A 26,024-nucleotide genomic window follows, 5' to 3' on the forward strand; every position below is an offset into this window, starting at 1 on the left:
TGAATACTGTTCCGATCACCCAAACTTGACTTGATTATCGGAGTGTATACGGCCGCCGCCACCCCTGTTGGTTCCGACCGTGTGCGCCTGACTATTCGCTGATTGTGTGCAAGAAGGAATAAGTGGAGTAGCTTTCAGTTGGCTACGTAGAAGGACCAATTTCTAGGGTCAACAATACTATTATAGACGAGTGGATTCAATATAATATTAATTATATAAAAATTTTGTACATATTCAAGTGTCAATATGAATTATTTATTATAATATATATTAAGTTTTGGGATTAAATCTCATCAAGAATCTTTTCTTCGTTTTTCATTGTACTTAAACCTTCAAGATTCACTGAATTCTTGAGGGCTCGAACTATCATATCTTCTTGAGGAACGCCATTGTCTTGTTGTAAATTGTTACAGTAGTATCTAGTTTTGTTTATAAGGAACATTGAGCAAACTTAAGGAACATGAATGGATTCTCTTAATTTGGCAATTCCATAACAATGGCTAAAGCCATCAAGAAAGTCAATATGATCACTCAAATTGTTCAACGCTGGAAAAGCAAAAAGCCTCAACCGTCTCCTTTCCTCATCCATCGCCGCCTCAGATTCCGAGGAACCAATCGGATCAACGTGGCGGGGGACAGGCTCTGGCTCTTTTACGTGGGCTTAGAACGCCATTTTTTCTTGATCGCCACCTGCTTCCTCGACTTTCCGGTTATTGCTTCCTTGCTTCACAATGCAAAAGAAGAGTTTGGGTTCCAGGCCAATGGAGCTCTGCTTTTGCCCTGTGAAATTTCTTGAATTGGATGAGCAAATTTGGTGGACTAGGTTTGGATGAGTTTTTGAAGATGGTTTCCGAAGTGGGCATTGCATCTTTCGATCATTCTTTTTGTAAACAAACTTCAAAGCAGCTTCTTGTCATGTCTTCATACCATTACTGTAGAAGAATGGGGCTTGAAACTTTACCAATGCCCACATTCCACTTTTCTAGTGTAGGTTGAATTTAATTTTTTCATGATGCTGGATAAGAAGCACTATATTGGAGCCGGCATCTTTCTTAATATTATTTAGTGCGGGCAAATTCGCGGGAGCTAATATATCATAGTCATCTTCCATGGCTTCATAGCATGTAAAAAATCAAGAGTGGGTATGGATGCAGTGATAACGTAGACGAGGGGGCTGGTCTGATTAGCGTGATTGAGGGAGAATTGAAAAGAATGGAAGGAGTATGGAACCATAGAAAACAAGTGAAGGAAATGATATTTAACATCCGTTTGTTTCTCATTATTTTCTTATTAAAATGAAAAATATGACTGTTATCCATCACATTAAACTATCAAATTTGAATTTTTATTTTTTGTATGAGACCATAATAATTATATTTTTAATTCTCATTTTTACGTTAATGTGTTCCAAACGGGGGTTTAATATATCTGACATAAGCTTAATTTTAGGACGATGCTAGATGGATAGGGCCATCGGGCCCCCCTATTTGCTGGGTTATTCAAAATAAGTCCTTGTTGTCTCATATTAAAATAATTTTTTTTTTAATTCTCATACTTATTTTTTATAATATATTTATTTAATAAAATATTTTGCACATAAATTCAAAATTTTTTCATAGGGTAATCAGCACAAAAGACCCTATTTTTCAATGTTATTGTGCAAAATATTTTTACCTTTCATTTTTTGACATTTTCGCCATTATTTCAACAATTCATTGCAAAAAAAGTTATTTTCACTATTTTTTAATGTAAAATACCCAAAATACTCTCCTATTTAAATAAAACAAAAAAGAAAAGAAAAATAAAGAATAAATTATAATCTTACTCCTAAATATTTTTTAAAAGTGCAAGTGAGTCTAAATAATTATTAAAGGGCCTAATAGCACAAAATTTCCCTACGTTTGACCTATAGTGTGAAGAATGTTCATACGTTTCAAATTAGTGAAAATGATATTTTCCGCAATAAAACATGGAAATAAGGATGAAAATGTAAAAAAAAAATTAAAACATAGGAACGTTTTTCGCAAAAAGTGTCAAACGTATGAATTTTTTTTTTGCTATTAGGCTTTATTAAAATACTAAAAATAACAAAAAAAAAAAAAAAAAAAAAAAAAAACTCTCTCTCTCTCTCTCTCTCTCTCTTCTTTTCTTCTCCAAATGTGATTGTTACGTTAGAAGTGAAAAAAATTCGGACCAATCATCGTCCAAACTGCTGAACTTCCACACCGTTGAACCATCTTTTGATATTTTAAGACGATAAAAAGAGGTGCCCTAGTGAGTATAGTCGATTGGTGTATTGGAAATGACATGGGTCTCTCCAGAATAGGTAATGCCGCTAGTATTTACATTCGCAAGTTGGGTATTTTGACTTGCAATTCTAAGCAAATCTATTAGCATGAGGGTTTCAAGGTTGGACGTTGGATGATATGTGTAGAGGGAAGTGGGGGCTTTTCGGTGGCATAGTGGTCCAACAGTTTGGGTGATGGTTTACTGTAGTTTTTTGGCTTCTATGGTGACTGAACCATTTGGAGAAAGAGAGAAGAGAGAGAGAGAGTTTTTTTTAAATATTTTAATAAGGTCTAATAGCAAAAAAATCCCTACGTTTGACACTTCTTACAAAAAATGTATCTGCGTTTCAATTTTTTGCATTTTCATTTATATTTCTATGTTTCATTGCAGAAAACGTCATTCTCACCAAATTAAAACGTATGGACGTTTTTCACACTACGAGCCAAACGTAGGGATATTTTGTGCTATTAAACTTTTTAATAATTATTTGGACTCACTTGCAATTTTTTAAAACGCTTAGGAGTAAAATTATAATTTATTCTTTATTTTTCTCTTTTTTTTTGTTTTACTTAAATGAAGGGTATTTTTGTCATTTATATTAAAAAATAGAGAAAATGAATTTTTCTACAATGAAACTTTGAAATAAAGGCAAAAATGTTAAAAATGAAAGATAGAGACGTTTTCCACAATAATATTAAAAGGTATGGTTTTTTGTATTAATTACCCTTTTTTTCATACTTTTTAAGCAAATATTCTTCAAAAGATCATTATATCTCGTTTGGTATCTATTTTTATCAAAATACATTTCTCTCTTTTTTTTTTAACCACACATTTTTTATTAAAATAATATTGCAAGTAAATAAAATTTTTTTCTTTATGTTTCAACCACACATTTTTCATCAATTTACTATTCAAAAATATATTTTTACATAAAAATATCTCTCTAACACCCTCTAAAAATATCATTTAAAAAAAAAAAAATAATAATAGCCGTCAAAGTAAATTAATTTAAAAATTAGTCAAAATAATAAAATAGTAACTTAACACAGAGATACAAACACTGCCATGTACTTCACATCACTCTCCTCTGCCACTCCAAATTCCCAAGTCACGACTTTACACACACTGTACTCTGTACAATCTTGAATCTACCATCCAAGATTATGTGTAAGAGGTTTTTGATTCCCTAAATTCGCATTCGGTTATCAAATATGGGGTTACTTCATTGTTCTTCACTCTCAAATTGCACACCCAAATTCCCTCCAACAAATTCTTTCCATTTCGGGAAAAGCAAAATAAATTTTGGAGTTTCACAAAAATCTTTTGAAAATTCCGTAAGAAAACCCAATTCTTTGTTAATTGTGAATGATGCTACCGATAGAGGTGATGCTGAGACTTCAGTGGTGGTCGAGAAACCTCCGCCAAAGCTGCGTCGTTTTGAGGTGTTTTCCGGTCACCCGATGCCCTTCGGTGCCACGCTGAGAGATGGCGGCGTTAATTTTGCTATTTCCTCCAGCAATGCTACGTCTGCTACTCTTTGCTTGATCAATCTCTCTGATTTATCCGAGGTCATTAGTTTTTTGCCGCAAATATTGCTCTCAATTTTGTACCTTTTTTTTTTTTTTCTAATAAGATTTTTTTGTTATATTCGAGTTAAATTCAGGTGGATAACGTTTGATTTGTTTTAATTTGAAGCATCAGTGAACAAGTAGTACAGTAGATAAGAAATTCTTATATTCTTACACTGTACTCAAAGAAGTTCAAAAAAAAAAGAGGTTTAGTAGGACAGACGAAAAAAACTTGGTTTATTTTGATTGCAAAGATGAAATTTGGGTGGAAAGAAAATGAATTTCAAGAAATTGAATTGCCTAGAAATTATTTTCTTAAGAATTGTAAATTATTGTGTTTGATTATTATAATTTTCCAATGTTGAAACAAAAGTGTATTTTTGGTGTTCGTTTTGCTTTGTTTTACATGAAAATTGTTAATTTATGGGATATTCACTTCTACAATTGTTCCTAGAATTTGTTTCTATTGCAAAAAAAAAAAAAAAGAAAAGAAAAAAGAAAAAAATAAAATAGATCCAAAAATCATCTATATTTTGGTGTTCGTTTGTCTTTATTTTATATGAAAATTTTCAATTTAAGGAATATCCTCTTTTACAATTGTTCATAGAATTTGTTCCCGTTACAAAAAAAAAAAAAGAAAAACGAAAAAAAAAAGTTGGAATTTAAAAAGCCACCACATAAGTGGGAAAACCAATTCAATGAAAAGGGAGAAAATGAGACCGTGTGGAGGAAAAGTGGAAAACCAATTCCCTATGACTTTTTGCCTATCAAACATAAAAAAAGTGGAAGATGGAAATTCTTTTCCATTTTCCATGGAAAAGAAGTTGTATCAAACATAGCCTTAGTAGAAAATGTTCAGGTTCTGTTTATCATGTTTTGGAATAATCTTCTTTTGATTGTGTATTTCTTGATCCTAGTTATCATATTGCAGAAAAGAGTGACTGAGCAGATCTCTTTGAATCCCCTGACCAATAAAACTGGAGATGTGTGGCATGTGTTTCTGACAGGAGACTTTGAAAATATGGTTTACGGATACAAATTTGATGGGGAGTTCTCCCCAGAAGAAGGGCATTACTTTAATTCTTCAAAAATATTGATCGATCCTTATGCTAAGGTTAGCGTGCTATGGCTACTTGAAAGAAACATTATAGCTTTTCATATCATACCCATGTCATAGTGGAAGAAATATGATGCATTTTCTTCTTCATGATTGCATAAGCTATTAAAAAGAGGGTCATATTACTAAAAGAAGGATTTCATCATGATTGCATAAGCTATCATAACTCAGTAAGTTTTGGTTTCTGATGCAGTCCATTGTAAGCAGAGGGGAATATGGTACAATAGGACCTGAGGAGGATTGTTGGCCCCAGTTGGCGTGTTCAGTGCCTTCTGATAATGATGAGGTATCTCATGAATTGCGTTGATACTGCACAAAATTATGAGAGGTGTGTTTTACTGGAAAAAAAGAGAAGTTCTTGGGAAAATGTAAAATATGAAAGAATGTGTCTTAAAATGTTTAGATCAAGTCTTTCGACATACACTCAGTTTCCATTGTGATACCTCAAGCAGGGTTTGTCCCAAATTAGTGGGAACTGGGAAGAGAGAAGGAACTTATAAGTGATTAACCATGGCCCAAGGTTAACTCGTGTGAAACATTTTTGGCCTTGACCTTCCATGGCACGAGCAGTTAGTGCTTAGACCTCTCTCTCTCTCTCTCGCATGAGTGCAATGGGCTTAGGGCATGACATCAGTTGTTAGCTATGTTTTCTAACAATGTTGGGGACTTCTTTCAAACTTTAGAATATCTCTATTGCTTTGTTGTTGGTCACATTCACTTTGTATTTTTCGTTCCTTTATCCAAGATAATATTGTGGCACTAGTAATTGTCTGTGTTTTTAAATATACATGAAGTTGAAGTCTGCATTATCCTTCCTTAAGCCCTGAATAAGCAGTGCATTGGATAGTGTGGATTCCTAATTTAGATTATATGATCATGGTTTCTGCAATGGACCCCCCCCTCCCCCCCGGGTTTTAAAATTTGATTTTGTCATTTGGTTGTGTTGGGACTAAAAGCCATTAGCCCTGGAAATCATTCAACACTGCTTCTTGAGATTTTTTCCCCCTTTTTTTGTTTATGTTTCTCGTAACTTGTGCTGTGCTGAGCTAAACAATGCAATCAGTCGCCTGAGGTACATCTGAATAAATCCTCAAAATTTTAAAGGATCTTTTCGTTTTAAGATTCATTTTATTGTTTAATGATTATTTTATGGGTGCGGATGAATGTATCTTAACTTTTTACCCCTTTTTTGGATTCCTTTTCCAGTGTATATCCTCTACCATCATTTCAATTTGAGTACCAGCCTTTGTTGCCACACCTGAATTCGGAAGCTTTGGACAATTTTGACCTAAATATAACTTAGATGCGCTTTGCATTTGAAGGAGATGTATTCACATGTTTTTTGCTCTAACGTTGCAATCATGTTTAGGTTATTTTTCCTTTTCACAGTTTGACTGGGAAGGAGATTTGCCTCTGAACTTTCCACAGAGAGATCTGATTATTTATGAAATGCATGTTCGTGGATATACAAGACATGAATCGAGCAAGGCAAAATGCCCTGGTACTTATCTTGGTGTGGTAGAGAAACTTGATCATCTAAAGGTAGATACTATTTTCCCTTGAATTTTGTAGAGCAAGCACGTGTTTAAATTTTTTTATCTGGATACTTTACCTTTTAATGTCAATTGTAGTATGAAATCTTTTAAGTTATACCTTATTTGCATTTTGTAATATTGCAAATGTGAAATACACCCAAAGTTGCTTCAAGAATTGTGCTCAGAAATGATTTTGAATTTCAAAATTTCATTCCCAAAAGACATATATAACATGAGATAAACCCTCCAAAATCAAGCAATGGATGTTCATAACTAACTACGATTACACCAGTCCAAGCATAGGAAATGGATATATAATCGTTAAAGACTCAGCTCAGGTCACAAAACATTATCCCATCTCATATGGGATCAGCAACCAGCTAACATTACCAATTAAATGAAATTCGTAGAACTAGATGTAATTATAGCATCTTCAGAAAAGTATGGTTTTATGAAGGTAATAGATTAGCTGGAAATGAGGAAGTCTGAATGGGCATAATTGAAATGTTGAAGCAGAGAACCTGATATATTCTTGTGGAAGGTACAATATATATCCACAGAAAGCTCTAACAGATGCAATCCATTCTTAAAATAGAGGCACATGGCTCTTTTGCTGTGTAAGATTTAACTATCTTTATGGTTTAAAAATTTGCGACTCTTGTATATTCAAGGTAATATTCACTTGCCTATTCATTTATTACTTTAGCATTTGTTGTTTGACAGCCAGCTTATATTATTGTCTTCCTTGCAGAAACTTGGTGTCAACTGTATTGAACTAATGCCATGTCATGAATTCAATGAGTTGGAGTACTATAGCTACAATTCTATCTTGGGCAACTACAAGTAAATTCAACCTCCTTTTCCTTCTCTTTTGGAACCTTATAGTGACTTATACTGTTATACAGTGGTCTCAATTCCAGCGTATATGGTCAATTTCAGAATAAAGATTCAACTTCGGGAATTTGATTGTCTGAGTCTGATGAGTACATATATGTATTTTTTCTTAATTGTGACATTGCTTTTGTTTTTGCATCATAATGATTTGTATTGCTAATTTATGCAGTTCAATATTATTAAAATCTTTTACCTTTCATCAGAAGCTTTCTTTGATGGAGTCCATAATTGAAATATTTTACTCCTGAAGCTGTCTTTAATGGAATGGCTTCTTCCTTCATCTGTGTCATCCCTGCTTCTTCTACATGCATTTGAGCTGCTAGCATGTGAAGCTGTCCACAAGTTTCAATACATACATACATACATACATACATACATGTATGTATGTATGTATGTATGTATGTATGTATGTATACGCAATATTAAAGAGATGAAAAAGAAAATCAACACAAAAATTTTACGTGGTTCGGCGGTGTGCTTACGTCCACGAGAGCGAAACGGAGATATCTTTATTCAGTAGTGAAAAATAGGGTTACAACATATTATTTATATTAACTCTAGCCTAGGCCCATATAAGATTTTAAGGCCCTTACAAGAAATATCCCTGTATCGTACCACGGGGGCGGCATCGACCCATTTGATCCAGGATCTGTGTTGTGTTCCCCTCTATATGAGCCACATGCACAACAATATAAGACTATGACAATGTCATATCATTGAAAGACAAACTTTGGGGAGACATGAACTTCATTTGCTCATTAAAATGTGAGATTTTTAGGGATTATTTATTTCCATAGTTAGAGTTGTAATTAAAGGATTGATTGATTATTGTAATCTTTAGATTTGGTAGGCAATTATTTCTTTCCTTCTTTGTACTATAAAAGGGACGATGTATAGCTCATATTCAATAAGAAGAAATTTATAATCTTTCTCTACATGGTATCAGAGCTCAGGCTCATCAACTAACTAGCCAAAATAATGACAGAAGCCAATAGCAGAGGATCTCTGACTTCTTCAATGGAGAGTCAGAAACTGGCTCTGCCATAGGCATGGGAGAGAATTCATCATTCCAATTAACGGTTGAAAAACTGAACGGGAAAAATTTTCGAGAATGGGCTCAATCCATCAAGTTAATTGTCGATGGGAAAGGAAAATTAGGTTACCTGTCTGGGGAGATAACGAAGCCGGCCTCAACCAACACGGTTCTTCTCCAAAAATGGAACTCAAAAACTCATTGGTGACTGCTTGGCTGATAAACTCCATGAAACCCACCATCGGAAAAACGTACCTGTTTCTGCCCACTGGAAAAGATGTATGGGATGCAGTTAGAGAGAGATTCTGATTCTGAAAATTCATCCCAAATTTTCGAAATCAAAACTAAACTCTGGCAAACCAAGCAAGGCGACCGAGAAGTAACAGAATATTACCTGCAGATGTCGACGTTGTGGCAAGAACTCGACTTGAGCACCGAAGAAGCATGGGATTGCGCAGGTGATAGTGGTCGATTCAAAAAAAGGCTGGAAAACGAAAGGGTCTTCGAATTCTTGGCCAGACTGAACCGCGACCTAGATGAGGTGAGGGGACGAATCCTTGGCCGGAAACCCTTACCGTCGACGAGGGAAGTGTTCGCGGAGGTCAGACAAGAAGAAAGTCGGAGAAAAATTATGTTGGAGATGACCGAAGGTCCTTCAGGCGTGGGTGGATCGATTTCTACGAGTGAGTCTTCAGCCCTACTGTCAAAAGGAATTGGGTCATCTACCGGGTCGGCTATTAGGCCATCTAACGGTGGGCTAAAAGGCAATGGACTGGGGCTTTTAAAATATGGCCCAGGAAATCCTAATTTTGGGTCAACAAATGGGCCTGAGAATACGGGCTTTTATTTAAAAGGAACGACAAATGGGTCAGACCCAAGGCAGCAAAAAGGACAACCTTGGTGTGAGCATTGCCGTAAACCAGGACATAACGAAGACACGTGTTGGGATTTGCATGGAAAACCCGCCAACTGGAAGCCTAGACAAAGTAATAAATACCGTGGGAATCAGGCATCAATTGACTATCAGGGAGGAAAGTCTAAGGAATCAAGTGGTGCATTTAATGCCGAGCAGATGGAACAGCTTTACAAAATGTTTTCTAGCCTACAATCATCAAACCAAACCAATAACCCGTCAAGTTCACTAGCGCACAAAGGTAATTTTTTGAGGGCCTTAAAATCTGCCACTCAACCAAAAACACTCTGGATTATTGACTCAGGAGCCTCGGACCACATGATAGACTCCTACCACTTATTCTCATCTTACTCCCCATGTGTCGGTAATCTCAAGGTTAAAATTGCAAATGGATCTCTGTCCACCATAGCAGGAAAAGGGACTGTTCAAATCTCTAATTCTATAACCTTGGAATCTGTTCTTCATGTTCCTAATTTATCTTGCAATTTACTGTCTATAAGTCAGTTAACAAAACCCTCAAATTGTTCTGCTAAATTTTTCCCATCTTACTGTGTTTTTCAGGACCTATTATCGGGGAAGACGATTGGCAATGCTAAAGAAAGTGAAGGACTCTATTACTTTGACAAGGCAGATGTGGGTGAACAGTGTCAAATTAAAATTTGTGATTCTGCGTCTATTCTTAGAAATAGCAAAATTATGTTATGGCATTTTAGAATGGGACACCCCAACTTTCAATACCTAAAACGTGTACTATCTTCTATTTTTTTGAATAAAAAGACAGTTGATCTTCAATGTGAAATTTGTGAACTTGCAAAACATCAGCGTACACCATTTCCAAAATCCGTATACAAACCATCAAAGCCATTCTTCATGATTCATAGCGATGTATGGGGTCCCTCACGGATTCCAAATCGTACTCACTCTAAATGGTTTGTCACATTCATTGACGATCATACTCGAATTTGTTGGATTTACCTACTAAAAGATAAATTCGAAGTTCGGGGCGTGTTTGTCAACTTCCACACTATGATTCAAACACAGTTCCAAACCAAAATCCAGGTCTTACACACTGATAATGGCACAGAGTACGTCAATAACATCTTAGGCGACTATCTCAGAACACATGGCATAGTTCATCAAAGTTCATGCGTTGATACTCCCCAACAAAATGGGATTGTTGAACGAAAAAATAGACATATATTAGAAGTCGCCCGTTCCCTAATGTTCACTACAAACATGCCAAAAAAATTCTGGGGGGATGCTGTCCTTACATCCATTTACCTCATCAACCGAATGCCTAATCGAGCCCTAAATTTTGAAACTCCCGTCCAAAAATTCCGAAAATATTTCCCAACTTCTCGTCTTAGCTCCAATCTACCCCTACGAGTATTTGGATGTACTGCCTTCGTACATGTCCATCTCGATCAAAGAAACAAACTTGATTTCCGGGCAATTAAATGTGTCCTAATTGGCTACTCTCCTACATAAAAAGGATACAAATGCTATGATCCGCCCACACAACGAACATTTGTAAGTCTTGATGTCACCTTCTTCGAAAATAAACCATACTTTGAACAAACCTCTCTTCAGGGGGAGACCTTAACAGAAGATCGGTTCTTTGACTTCAGTCTCTCTTCTCCTGAACCTTCTCTATTTATTCCTCCATCCAATGCTAATATGCCATTAACAAAAGAAAATTTGAATACAGGGGGAGACGTAGAAAAACAAAAGGATAAGGAGATATTAGTTTACTCACGAAAGCAAAAATCAAAGTACACAGAGAATCTCACGACTGAAGCACCAAAAGAATCAGAACCGATGGTAGCTCCACCTCAGAAAGTATCAGAGTTATCTAATACTGATTTACCCATTGCCCTCAGAAAACAACCATGATTATGCACTCAACACCCTATCTCAAAATTCATGTCATATACTGCTCTATCTTCAGAATTCCGTACTTTTACAGCACGCCTTGACAATACGATTATCCCGAGGAATATTCAGGAGGCATTGGGAGTTCCAGAATGGAAGGAGGCAGTTTTGAAAGAAATGCGTGCTTTGAAAAAAAATAAAACTTGGGAAGTAATGGAGTTGCCACAAGGAAAGAAACCTGTGGGATGTAAATGGGTTTTCAGCTTAAAATACACAACAGATGGGACAATAGATCGGTATAAAGCCCGATTGGTTGCAAAAGGATATACTCAAACCTATGGTATTGACTACACAGAGACACTCGCACCAGTAGCAAAGTTGAATACAGTTCGAGTCCTTCTGTCAATAGCAGTAAATTTGGACTGGCCTCTTCAGCAACTTAATATTAAAAATGCATTCTTGAATGGGGAATTGGAGGAAGAAGTATTTATGACATTACCGCCAGGCTTTTGTAAGGAGGAAAAAAGTCTAGTATGCAAGCTAAAGAAATCACTATATGGACTCAAACAATCACCAAGAGCATGGTTTGATAGATTTGCAAAAGTATTGAAAAATCAAGGATATCGCCAAGGGCAGTCAGATCACACTATGTTCCTGCGGCAGTTTGTAGATGGTACTAAAACTATTCTGATCGTATACGTTGATGATATCATTCTGACAGGAGACAACAGAACAGAAATGGAAAGACTAAAAATAAGTCTTGCCACTGAATTTGAAGTAAAGGACTTAGGAAAAATGCGATATTTTCTGGGAATGGAAGTTGCGAGATCAAGACGAGGGATCAGTGTATCACAACGGAAATATGTTCTTGATCTTCTAAATGAAACTGGCATGCTAGGATGTAAACCAAGTGATACACCCATAGATATTGGAAGGAAAAATGGCAACGAAGGAAATCCTGTAGACATAGACAGATATCAAAGATTGGTTGGAAAACTGATTTACCTATCACACACCAGGCCTGACATAGCATTTGCGGTTAGTTTGGTAAGTCAGCACATGCACTCTCCAAAGGAAAGTCACTTAGAAGCTGTCTATAAGATACTAAGATATCTTAAGGGCTCCTCAGGAAGGGGGCTATTCTTCAAAAAGGATGAAAGAAAAGGAGTGGAAGTCTTCACAGACGTAGATTGGGCCGGATCAACAGATGATAGGAGATCTACTACAGGTTACTGCACATTTGTATGGGGAAATCTAGTAACCTGGAGGAGCAAGAAACAAAACGTAGTTGCCAGAAGTAGTGCCGAAGCTGAATTCAGAGCAGTTGCGCAAGGAATATGTGAAGGACTATGGTTAAAGAAGCTCGTAGAAGAACTATATGTCACAATAAGGCCACCAATCAAACTTTATTATGACAACAAAGCAGCTATCGACATCTCTCTTAATCCAGTTCAACATGATCGAACAAAACACGTAGAGGTAGATAGACACTTTATCAAAGAAAAAGTTGAGGAAGGAACCATTTGCATGACCTATGTTCCTACACAAGAACAAACTGCAGACATCTTCACCAAGGGACTATCAAGACAGAAATTTGATGATTTTATTTTCAAGTTGGATATGATAAACATTTATGATCCAACTTGAGGGGGAGTGATGAAATCACGATTTTTAGGGATTATTTATTTCCATAGTTAGAGTTGTAATTAAAGGATTGATTGATTATTGTAATCTTTAGATTTGGTAGGCAATTATTTCTTTCCTTTTATTTTCCCTTCTTTGTACTATAAAAGGGACGATGTATAGCTCATATTCAATAAGAAGAAATTTATAATCTTTCTCTACAAAATGACTTATATAGTTTAAGATACCTACGAAATCTTTGACATGTGTCAAATATTGCATCTTTTGCATCAGCAATCACCACACATCGAAGTTGCTTGTGGAAAAAGGGCAGTTGTAGTGCACAAGGCTTCTGCCACAGCGTGGATAGAGTCTGTTTTTGGCATTCTAAACCCATGATATGCAGTGCATGATCATTCAAATGCTTCAATCTTTATCCTATAGTATCACAAATTGGATATCACAATATTGTGACTAACTTGAAAAATCTACTAGACTCGGAAACCTACTTGGATGGAATTTCTTACAAGTAGAAGGGAAAATCAGTACAGGAATATCTCTCTTTAGTAAATCTTAACCATATCTTATATTTCATGATTCATTCTGTTGAAATTGTCATTTCAACTCTTTATCCGTTTGGTTGAAATTTTAATATCTAATACAGTTTGAAAATTTTGAACTTCATAATCCTTATAAATTGTCCTTTCCTTAAAAGTTTTTTTTTTATTTTTTTTAAATTTACATATTGCTGGCAAATTCTCTGGTCCATTACACAACAGGACTATACTAATTTTTACAATTTCATTGCTTCTTGATAGAAAATTTATTGATTTTACTCAACACCTTTCCTTACTGGATAGTGGGTACTGGGTTGATTTAAATACATTTTTATTATTCGTAGTAAACATCAATGGCTTTATGCACATGAAGTTTAATAGTTTATGATGTTATCATTGCCAACAAGAAACCACCGTAATTTTTTTGGAATATTGTTTCTTCATCAGGATGAACTTTTGGGGGTATTCTACTGTCAATTTCTTTTCACCAATGGCAAGATATTCATCTGCTGGGATTGGTAATTATGGCCTTGGAGCAGTAAATGAATTCAAGCATCTTGTTAGAGAAGCACATAAACGAGGAATTGAGGTGACAATTTCTTTCGACAATCTCTAGAATTTTGTGTGAAATATTTGATGAATTTTTTCTCTCTTTCTCGATTTTTATTTGCCAGGTGATTATGGACGTCGTTTTCAATCACACTGCTGAAGGAAATGAAAATGGTCCTGTAATCTCATTTAGAGGTGTTGACAACAGTGTCTTTTATATGCTTGCACCTAAGGTATAACTACATATATTACCTGTACCGTGTTTACTTCTTGAAAAGACGTTATAATTTAAAACCAGAAATTTTCTCGTGCCTTCTGCTCAAATGTTCCGTTCTATAAATTTTCTTCCTCAAGGCCTTTAAGGTCTGTACACTGATAAAATCTATGGTGACTTTTTGATAATTAATCATTTTTATCTCTAGGCATGTAGCTTTTCAATAATAACTAAATAAATTAACGATGTAAAAGAGAGCTTCTTCCCAAGCAGAGGAGCTTTGCTGTTCATGTAAGTGTGATGGGAAATAATACAAGGGGAATAATGCTTTGTTATTACTTTTTTGGTGTTTATACATAGTAATTAATTCTTTAGTAAATAAAACCGGATGGCTGGGATATCTTTTGTTTCTCTAATTCACTTTGATGAGTTCCTGTTTTCCTGATCATAACTAATTCGTAAATGGCTTCCATTTTAGAAGTGGGCATATTGGGATTCTCAAAGAAGTGCCTCGTGCTCACATATAATGCAGCAGCCTCTCAAGTTTAGAATTTGAACCCCGGTTTATTTCCATATGACGAGCCTCGTATCTGGCACTGCCATGTGATGTCTCAATATGGCTCATGATGAATAGAGGCTGGTGCAATGGTCTTTTATCATTTCAATGAACAAATTGCTTGTGGAACTGAGCAAATAATAGAAAAAATGAGGGTATCAAAACTAGCTGAGAATAACATACTGATTTTGTTTTTTTTTCTTTTCCTAAGTAGGCTGAATTAGTACACTTCTTTTAGTTTTCTGATATGTTAGTTCAATGCCAAATTGACACATCAAGTTTCTTGAGTCGTCCAATTGGCTTGTTTCAACAACTTAAGTGCAAGGATGTTGGCTTCTGCCATGATTCAGAAAATTCTTGATACCGTATTTGATTGTTTTTATAAAGCATAATCTTTCTGACTCATATAATCTATGTCACAGGGAGAGTTCTACAATTATTCAGGTTGTGGAAACACCTTCAACTGCAATCATCCTATTGTACGCCAATTTATATTGGAATGCTTGAGGTATATTTACTATCAATCATACCTAATTTGCAGTCTTTAAACCTTTTATTTGAGTGCTAAACGAGCCTCTGAATTTTGTTAAGCAAACAGTTATTATTGTTATTTGTTTATTTTTGGGAATGAAACAAGTTCCCATTCTAGTTTCCCTTTATTTTACCAAAAGATTAGTGGAAAAGTTCTCATTTTAGTTTCCCTTTATTTTAACAAGAGATAAAAAAACACCAATAAAATATTTTAGGTTGTGGAAAGCCAACTCAAAAGGCAGAGGTGAAAAAATAATAATAAAAAAATAAAAATCTTGAAGAAGCAGTACTAGGGAGCGATAGCCCAATAACCATGAGACTTATGTCCTAAGGTTTGCACCATGGTAAATGACTAAATGGAACTTGAATAAGATGTGAGGATCTTAATGAAGGCTCGAATGTGGTAAAAATCAAGGCTTAAGCCTTTTGTGCTTTTAGAAACAGTGTATCCAGGGAGTTGTTTTTTTCTATTACACAATCTTGACATAATTAGTTGTGCATTGGTATTATAGTGGAACAGCAGTTTGGCTTTCTGCTTTATAGAATACTTACACTGCAAAATTGAATTAATTAGGTTGATGGATATGCTCTTTATTCTTTATCTTCTACTCCAAAAAATTTTTGCCATTCTGTTAGAAGTGCTCTGAACGTATTTGATGGGGACATGCTCCAATTTTTATTTTATTTGGACTATTATTTATTTTGTTTATTTTAGTTGGACTATTAGTTAATGGGCTTGGCCCTTTCTCTTTAGGGTTTTGCTTTGTTATTTAAATCTAGTTTGCCATATAATTGAGGGTTTGATGATTATGATGAATTGAGATTGATTTTGGCTTCTCCTTCCTCTACCTTCCCCTCTCTCCACTGAATTTCTACTTCTTCTCCGGTTTATCACCCCATTCTCTTTGGTTCTCTCATTTTTCTTGCTATTTTCTTATTTATTCTACATCAAATTTGGTATCAGAGCTGAACCTTGGGTTATTTCTTTCTTATAATCCAAAATTTCATCATATTTTCTTCCCAAAATTTGTTAAAACAGCATGAGCGAAAAGAAATTCGTGTAAGAACAGCAGATCTCATTTTTTTTAGTTTGCTTTCTTAGTTTTAAAAAAAAAAAAAAAAAAAAAAAAAAAAAAAAAGAGCTTACTGTTCACACCCTAAAAAAAAAAAAAGTCGGTCTTTAGTATTTTCGTCAATTTTTGGGTTAAAAAAAAAAAAAATCGTTACAGATTTGCAGCAATTTCAGTTCCATTGTATTGTTCATCCTCGCCATTTTCATCACATGGTGGCACCATATAACACCTACAACAAACCCTAGCCCACCTTCACAATCCCAATTCTACGCTCGGCCCATAAATCCCAAACCACAAATGCATAATTCAAATCCAAACACTCACAGCCCAACAACTCCCAAACCAATTTTCATTATAATTTTCTACCCTAGCCCAGCCTACTAACCCACTACCAGTCAAGTAATAGCAAGCTCATATAATCAATATCCATTGACCTTTCATAATCCAACCCACTTCCAGCCCAAACAGCTGCAGACAAACCCAATTCCAAGGCTCTATCTTCCTCGACATCTCAACGCTGGCATCCTCTTCTTTCTTCTCTAAACTAGCTGCACCAGCGACCCCAGAATTCATCTTCCACCTCGACACCATCAATCAACACCTCCATCTTCAATCGCATAAACCTCGTTACCACCTCCAGCACGCTGCACTTTATAGAATTCGAGCCTCCACGGCGACGACCTTATTCCAATGTCTCCACATACTAATATGTATATGTTAGCTGAGGCATATGTACGTCATCTTCATGACTCGCATATTGAGATCAATAAATAATCTGAAGCAAGTAATGCATTATATAAACTTCAAGCTAATTTGCATAAGTAAAATTTTGAATTTAATATTGGGGATCATGTTATATTGCAAGCCCAATCCTTTTAAAATTTTAAAGTGTGTTGGTCCAAATACATATGTCATTAGTTTCTCATCACATTTTGGTTACCACTCCACCTAAATATTGAGGACTTCATTACTTACAAGCACCGTTTTACTTCCTTTGATGATCCCTTTTTACTTAGCTTTGTGGACCCCCAACTTGACTATGTTGATATTTCTATTTCAATACCATCTATCACAGTACACAAAGATAAAATTGATGTTATTTTAGATGAATGTGTTGTATTAACTAATGATGACAAGATTCAGTACTTTCTTGTTTGTTGGGTAGATCGACGTGCTTCTTGTGTTCCTCATTAAGTACAATCATGTGAAAATTTTGGAGATGAGGTGCATGAGTATTGGTTATTTGGAGTCCAGTATCAGCACTTGGCTAGAAGGAAAGACTGTCTCCATTGGCTAGATCATATTCTTGGGAATAAGCTATAGTTTTTAGTACTATCAATCATGGAATTTTGATACTTGGTTTGTCAGAAACATCGTCCCCTGTGGCTTGACTTGAAGTATTTTGGTTATCAGATTGATTGCAGCCTCTTATGATCTATTCACTCGTCGAGGTCTAGTTTTCTCTCACGCCGGAAGAGTTGATGAAGACATCCTCCTATTTTTAGTTTATTTGGACGATTATTTATTTTGTTTATTTTAGTTGGACTATTAGTTAATGGGCTTGGCCCTTTCTCTTTAGGGTTTTGATTTGTTATTTAAACCTAGTTTGCCATGTAATTAAGGGTTTGATGATTGTAATGAATTGAGATTGGTTTTTGGCGTCTCCTTCCTCTCCCTTCCTCTCTCCCCCCTTGAATTTCAGCTTCTTCTTCGATTTCTCCCCCCATTCTCTTCGGTTCTCCCCTATTTCTTGCCGTTTTCTTATTTATCCTGCATCAGTATTCTTGTTCTTATAATTTGTACAACTTGCTTTATGTGACATTTTCATATATTCTACACCTTCTATTCAATTTACCTCATTTAATCCTTAGTTATACTGTTCTTGATTTTCAACAGATACTGGGTAACAGAAATGCATGTAGATGGCTTCCGCTTTGATCTTGCTTCGATCTTGACAAGGAGTAGCAGGTTAATGGATAAATCATTTATCCTATATGATTAGTCTTTAAATACTAACTCTTTCCTCTTCTGCTTTGGCTTTTCCTGTGTCCAGTCTATGGGATGCCGTAAACGTATATGGAAATGCTGTTGAAGGCGATATACTCACTACTGGAGCTCCTCTCATTAGGCCACCATTGATTGACATGATTAGCAATGATCCAATACTTTATGGAGTGAAGGTGAGTTGATTCATTTTTATGATCACTTAACAGCTCGAACTTTTTAGCGTGCCATTTTTTCATATAAAAGAGATAGCCCCTATTTGGTGGAGATTAAAATAAGTTTTTTAGCAGATTTTGATAAAAGTTAATGAAATGTGTGGTTGAAAAGTTGTGGGTTCTATGAAATATATGGTTAAAAATAATTGATGACTTTGACTTTGATAAAAATTTAGATTATAATTTGTATCAAATGGGGGCATAATAAAGGACTGTCTGAGGAGTTAGAATACTATCACTTAGTATTTGCATGTTGCTTAGCAATTCTTCATCTTAATAAATTCAATGGAGGATAATAATGTCTTTCTCATCAGGCACATTCAGTTTTTGGTGAAACAACTTTGACCTATCAATTTTCTTTAATTGACGCAGTTTTGGTTTATCTTTAGTTATACAATGTATCCGTAAGTGGTTTATTCTTTGGCATTAGCACATACCAATGCATCTTTGTTGCTTGCTCAAACAGCTTATAGCTGAAGCCTGGGATTGTGGAGGCCTCTATCAAGTCGGCATGTTTCCCCATTGGGGTGTATGGTCTGAATGGAATGGGAAGGTAGGTCTGAATGCTAATCTTGGTCTCTGATCATCATCTCAAGTATTTAAATGACTGGAAGATATGGGAAGTGGTTTATAAAAAGGTATGGCTGTAAAATATGAGCATCCTGGTTATCTGCTTTCATTTCTTTTTTAAGGAACTTTATTACATCATCGTGATTAATCCTGAGAATTGATGTTGAGAGTACTGCATTGTTCCAACTTCAAACAATGTGGTTGAGCTTATATAGTTTTTTCTTTTATATGCCAGTCCCAAAACATTTTGCTGGGGTTCTAGAAAACTTTTAATTCTAAAAAAATAATGGTTCATTATGTCTATAACCACAGACAGAATGCATGTATTTCTGCTTGAGGTTTCTTCAATACCAAATAATTTAGTTTCTGTTGGATTCTGTAAAGAGAAAGATTTTAATCAATAAATAACAAAGCTTTTCATCGTTTATTCTGTACTGGCACATTGTTATTTTTGAATTTTGATAGTAAGATGAGACTTCCTGAAAAGTCCCATATTATTAAACTTTCGATGAAGAAATATTTGCATTTCATTAATTTGCTGATGATCTATGGTTCCCATGCTTCTATGCATCATTTTAACAAAATCTTTTAGCGTCTAATTTAGATTGAGAAACAGAATGATAAGGTAGTTCCTTCAACCAACTTATCGCATTATCTTTTAGTTTGCATCCACTCTCTCTCTCTCTTTGTATATTTTCTTTTGTGCCTATCTACCTGGATAAGTTTCAAAACCTCAATTGAACCATGCATTTTAATCGTTTTGCAGTATCGTGACATTGTACGACAGTTCATCAAAGGTACTGATGGGTTTTCCGGGGCTTTTGCTGAATGTCTTTGTGGAAGCCCTAATTTATATCAGGTACTTTGACCATATTAGTTACTTAGTAGTTGAATGTGATCCATCATTCTGTTATGCAACTCATTTCTCGTTACCATTAGGAGTGTCAAAATGTGATGTGTCTCTTATATATTCAAATGTTAGAGTAGGCATACTCTGTGTCTATTTCTTGTTTGAAATCACTAACTATTGATTTTAAATCAGGAAGGTGGAAGGAAACCTTGGAACAGTATCAATTTTGTGTGCGCTCATGATGGTTTTACTTTGGCTGATTTGGTGACGTATAATACCAAGCACAATTTGGCAAATGGTGAAGAAAACAGAGATGGGGAGAATCACAATAATAGTTGGAATTGTGGCCAGGTAAGACTGAGCCTTGACAATATGTTGGAGCAAACTTCTGCAGTATTTTTGTTTCTTTATACGAGTTAGAAATACTTTCAGCTAAATAACCAAATCAAAGTTGTACATTTAAATATTCTTTTGCATAGTTTTTGAATTCTTTAAATACCTTGCACGAGTTCTGTGACTCTAGAGCATAGTCTGGAGTGAACGCTTGTTTGCATGCAAAATATTTTGATGTACCTTAAAGATTATGCTTTAGAGCAATAACAATTACACTCTGAATTTGTGAGAGAACTTTTTAAATTTGACTAGCTTTGATAGTTCAATTTTGATCCTCAGCTCATTTTCTTTGATAACCCATGGACAAAGATATCTCATTTTTATACTTATATGAGTTGCACAGGAGGGAGAATTTGTGAGTACTTCTGTGAAGAAATTGAGGAGACGGCAAATGAGAAATTTTTTCCTCTGTCTCATGGTTTCCCAAGTAAGAATCAACTTTAAACTCTCACTAGTGTTTTGCAACTGCTTCTTCTATAATGTGTTGAAATCGTTTAATTTGTCTTCTGTCCCCAATCTGACATAAAAATCTTAGGCTTAGACTATGATGTTACCCTACTGTTTGCCAACGCACATGAGTTTGTTTAGCCTGTAGAACAATATATGCTCTCCAGGATAGGACTCTGTCTCCTCCCTTTCCTTAATTTTTTCACTTGCTTTGTTAGTAAATAAGAGGAAACTACATTTTTATCAGGTCTTTTCCTAAATGTGCGTGCACCAGAAAGAGGTTTGCTAGAAGATCATCAAAAGCTTATAAAAATAAAAATAATGGGCATACATATATGTGGACGTTTTAATCATGACAGCTACAAGAAGAGAGAGATAGATGTGAATTTTTTTTCCTCTTTATTTTAATAAAACATGTTTACATATCATGCCTGCATTTTTGTTGTTTAATCCTTTGTTGTATGACCAGGGTGTTCCAATGATCTACATGGGTGATGAATATGGTCATACGAAAGGGGGTAACAACAATACCTATTGCCACGATAACTTTGTAATACTCTCTGTCCCTGACACCATTAAATATCATGATTACTCCTCTCCCTATCTCCACACTGCACATGGTTTCATTCCCTTTTTTGAGGGGTGTAACTGAAGCATTGGATGCAGATTAACTACTTCAGGTGGGATAAGATGCAGGAGTCTTCATCAGATTTCTTCAGATTTTGCTGTCACATGGCCAATTTCCGCCAGTAAGCTTTTACCATCCTATTTAGGTAACTTTTTGGGCATTTAGCCTCAAAGAATTTTATCTCACGATCTTTACTTTTCCAGCGAATGCGAATCACTTGGTTTAAACGACTTCCCGACAGCAGAGCGACTGCAATGGCATGGTCATACTCCAGGGTTGCCAGATTGGTCTGAGAAAAACCGATTTGTTGCGTTTACTTTGGTATTTTTCTCATTAGTATTTATCTAGAATATTATTCAAGAATTCACTAATGTTATTATTGCTGACTTAGATACTTGATAGTTCAAATAAACTAAACTGATTGCCAGATATATTACTGAAATTATTGTTAAATTCAGCAGCATGGTGATCTTCTGCATTAGCTAATTTGAGTTTAATTCTTTTCTCCTCCGTTATACAAGGATAGACTTCTTACGAAATTATCCGGTTTGATTTGTTCCCACATACCTAAATCCTGATCATGTTTCCCTCTGCTTATCATTTTATTAATTGATTTTTTTTAATTTTTGTGACATTGACCTTGCCAGATCGACTCTTCGAAAGGAGAATTATACGTCGCCTTTAATGCTAGCCATGTCCCTGTCATCATTTCTTTACCGGAACACCCAGGTTACAAGTGGGAGCCCTTGGTGGACACCGGCAAGCCAGCACCATTTGACTTCCTCTCAGATGATCTTCCGGAGAAAGATCTGGCTATCAGGCAATATGCTCATTTTCTTGATAGCAACCTTTATCCCATGCTTAGTTATTCCTCAATTATTCTTTTACTTTCTCCCGATAGTAATCTTTAACTGAACTCCCTCAAGCATTAATGTCTTAGTATCTCTTATTATGGTATGAAAATCCTTTTGACTTGTACAGATTATTGTGACTACAACACAACTTCTATATGTATCAATTGCCAAAAATAATATTGATCTCTGAATTAAGCCCTTGTTTGAGCTGCATTATTTTCCTTAGAATGAATTTTTGAATCATATATTGATGGAAAACATGTGGTAAAAAAATAAAGAAAAGTTTAGGATTTGCGTGTAATATTATTTTATTGAAGAATGTGGTTGAAATGATATTAAATCACTGTTTAAGAATATATATATATATATATATGTTCTAAATTAAAAGAAACATTTTTTCTCCTTTTCTTTTCTTACTTACCTTTTGTGTTTATTTTTAATAAAATTATTTGTGTTTCTGGAAATAGTGTTCAATATGCCTTGTGCAATATTTGACAAGTTTAAGGTATTATGGAAGGCTTTGATATGAAGTTTGGCTCCCATTTCTTAAAATTTTAGGAATTTTGGCTACCATTTTCTAAAATTTATTTTTAACCACACATTCATGAGATTCATATTTTTTTAAATCATATTTCATCAACTTTTATCTAAATTTATTGAAAATTTAATTTTCATCAAAACAAAACAGTGCCATGGAGGTTTTTTGAAATAACTACACATACTTATGAACGGCAAAACAAGGTCGCTCATGGGACTTTTTGCTAGTTTAAACTCGAGGAACATTACTAATGCATCATACATCTTTTATCATCTCCCTTTTTTAACTCTATAATTCTATACTTGGTGATCATATCACTTCCAAGTTTCGTCTTTAACAGTAGTTTTTGTGATTCGATATAGGTCTTAAAATACGACTATCCAAGCTGTCGAAATTGATACAATGTTGAAGTAAATTTGAGCAAAACTGATTAATATTTTTAAATAAAAAAGTCATTTATTTTACAAATTCGGCCAGGTTGTAGCCAAATCAAACCCAGATCCAGCTGAAGGCCCGTACCAGCATGATTCGGACTTAAGGAATCACTACCCGGTCCACGTCAGAAAAAAATTAAGCTCTCAGCCACATTTTAGGGAAAAAATCAACGGAAAATGTGTGGTTAAAAAATAAGAAATTTTTTTAGATTTACGTATAATATTATTTTATTGAAAAATATGTAATTAAAATGATGTTAAATTATCGTTGAAGAACGTATTCTTTTTGGAAAATAATGTAGCACAAACAATCTTAAAATGGTAATATAGTCTTTACCCTAAGGACAAATCCGTCATTTTATCCCTAGGGCTTCCATTTCACCTTCTCCGCCGTCCTTCATATAACACATTCCAATACCGCATTTCATACACAGTCTCTCTCTAAGCTGTAGAAGCAATCAATCTGAAAGAAGATTCGAAACAAAGAGAGAGCAACGAGATACACGGAGAGATGGGAGTATTTACCTTCGTGTGCAGGGAATCAGCCGATGAGTGGACGGCTAAGCAGCTCAGCGGCGAGCTGGAGACATCGGCTGGCTCCACCTATGAACTACAAAGGAAGCTTGTCCAAGCCTCCTTGTCCTCTGATTCATCCGGCGCCGTTCAATCCTCTTTCTCATACATAACCCCTTCCTCCGCCGTCTTCCAGGTTATTTTTTTATTTAGTCTTTTTATTTTTATTCAATGATTTCTGATCTCTATACTTCTATGAACATAATTGAGTTGAAAATATATTGATTTGGTTAGAAACGGGATTTTTTGTAGTTTGCATCTATAATTGTGGGATTTTGTTGATGTGATTTAAGTTATATCTCAAAGTTGCATTGAAGAACACAAAAAAAATCATAAATCATTCAATTCAGATCAGAATCCATATGTTGTGAATCTGATTAATGCTTACCAATCAATTTTTTTTTTTTTTTTAAACTATTCAATTAGTTATGTCAAGGTACAATTTCCGTTGCACATGGTACTACATTGATGTGTTGCTTCAAAGTTGTATGAAGCAATTTTTATTGCTCTGCTCTTTCTGGTTTATGAACATCTATCTGTTCGGATATTGTGGCATTTGGTTGTGGCACTTGTATTTTCACTCCTGGCTCATAAACTTAGCTTCAAATCTACTACTTTGAGTCTTGTTCATTACCCCTTGATTTATTGTATTTCGATTGTTAATTGGGGAGTGCTACATATACATAATGGTGTACATAATTACAAGTGGCACAAGATCCAAGTTTTAATTCAAATCTCACGCTTGCTCATCAAAAATCGGATTATTGGCATAGGACACCAATATGTGCAATAATTATGTACAAGTAGAATTTTCTTTGCTAATTTATCCGAGGTTCGCTACCAGTTTAAGCAGTAATGGATGCCCCCCACCCCACACTCCACTAATGGCTTTAAGCCAACTGAAAAATAAGCCTACTTCTAATCTACATCATGTTAAGAAATTGTTTACATTTAACTACTTAAATTTACTTGTAAGTTAACTTTCCATGCTTAGCCAAAGGTGGCTGTCCCCTGCCCTGTGGACTGTGAAACCTTAACAAACTACAGAGATGAGATGTTGGTTGTTTAATAATTACTTGAAATTTTAATGATGATGCAGGTGATTGTTGGTGGTGCTCGCGGTGGTGCATTCATTGGAGGTGGTGGAGCTCCAACAGCAGCTCCTGCTGGTGGCGTTGCTGCTGAGGCACCGCCAGCTGAGGAGAAGAAGGAAGAGAAAGAGGAGAGCGACGATGACATGGGATTCTCCCTATTTGATTAGGTTCAAATTTTATCTTGGATTTTGGAGTCGTACTTAAGCCCGTTTGAGCCCCATTTTCTCTATCATACTTTTAACCACACAATCTTCAATAAAATAATATTACACATAAATCAAAAACTTTTCAATCACTTATTTTTCAAAAAAACACTATTCTTCTCATAATAATCTACAAATAATGGGACTCAAACGGCCCAAGTGTCTTCCCAAATGTTCATTACTTTCCAGACAATTTTGAATAGAATCTGATTATCTTCGAGTTTATTTTAGAGCCTTCTTGGGTTATCTTCACGAATGCTTGAGTTTTGTTTGAATCGCAAATATCTGTTGTGAAAGATAATTTGGGATTAATTGGAGCTTTTGAGATTTCCTTCTGCATTCCGTTTTTCAATGTGGATGTTGAATTATGATATTTCTTTATCGTGGTAAAAATATTGTCACAAAATAAGGACTTTTAGAAGTCAAGCGTTCGCGTCTTCAAAGGTTTCGATTTACTTTATAAATTATAGGTTACCTTGAGGGTTAACTCATGAGAATATTATAAAAATCCAGGAGCAAAAATCAGGTGGAATAGTTTTTTTATGTAGATTTCAGGTTTTAATTTAATAATTAATATTAATAATTAAATATTAAATTTACCAGCCAACCCCACCACCCAAACCCTAATCTTCACAGCATCTTCTCTCCTCCTTCACTCTCTTCCATTGTCCACTGCCTTTTCTCTCCAACCATTAGGGTTTTCTCTCTCTCTCTCTCCCTCTCCCCCCCATTCTCTCCAATCTGCCTTTTCTCTGTCATCTCGGGAGTAATGTTGCAACACACCATCGCATAGTATGTGCAATGCTGCGATCTATCGTTCGGCGTTGTATGTGCAACACTATGATCTGTCGTTGCCCGATAGTGCACTTGTTGCAACATATAAAATTTTGGGGAGTG

At 35.3% G+C, this 26,024-nt stretch overlaps 3 protein-coding genes across 3 annotated transcripts; all 3 read left to right on the forward strand.

The window, feature by feature from the left end:
* The first annotated feature begins 496 nt into the window (after positions 1-496).
* On the forward strand, positions 497-996 carry LOC111372667. The gene is made up of 2 exons (XM_022995047.1): positions 497-782; positions 824-996. Exons 1-2 carry the CDS (start codon positions 497-499, stop codon positions 994-996), a joined length of 459 nt encoding a protein of 152 aa, XP_022850815.1.
* Positions 997-3,342: 2,346 nt separating this feature from the next.
* LOC111372690 (isoamylase 1, chloroplastic) lies at positions 3,343-22,484 on the forward strand. The gene is made up of 18 exons (XM_022995077.1): positions 3,343-3,857; positions 4,789-4,971; positions 5,168-5,260; positions 6,364-6,516; positions 7,261-7,352; positions 13,849-13,990; positions 14,076-14,183; positions 15,143-15,228; positions 18,221-18,292; positions 18,378-18,504; positions 19,010-19,096; positions 19,880-19,972; positions 20,156-20,314; positions 20,700-20,783; positions 21,273-21,353; positions 21,470-21,552; positions 21,635-21,752; positions 22,079-22,484. The coding sequence occupies exons 1-18, from the start codon at positions 3,501-3,503 to the stop codon at positions 22,340-22,342; spliced, it is 2,382 nt and encodes a 793-aa protein (XP_022850845.1). The 5' UTR covers positions 3,343-3,500; the 3' UTR covers positions 22,343-22,484.
* A 1,171-nt stretch (positions 22,485-23,655) lies between these two features.
* LOC111372691 (60S acidic ribosomal protein P3-like) lies at positions 23,656-25,466 on the forward strand. The gene is made up of 2 exons (XM_022995078.1): positions 23,656-23,966; positions 24,930-25,466. The coding sequence occupies exons 1-2, from the start codon at positions 23,769-23,771 to the stop codon at positions 25,089-25,091; spliced, it is 360 nt and encodes a 119-aa protein (XP_022850846.1). The 5' UTR covers positions 23,656-23,768; the 3' UTR covers positions 25,092-25,466.
* The last annotated feature ends 558 nt before the right edge of the window (positions 25,467-26,024 follow it).

Source organism: Olea europaea, unplaced genomic scaffold, assembly GCF_002742605.1.
Source record: "Olea europaea var. sylvestris unplaced genomic scaffold, O_europaea_v1 scaffold1020, whole genome shotgun sequence".
Taxonomy (NCBI): Eukaryota; Viridiplantae; Streptophyta; class Magnoliopsida; order Lamiales; family Oleaceae; genus Olea; species Olea europaea.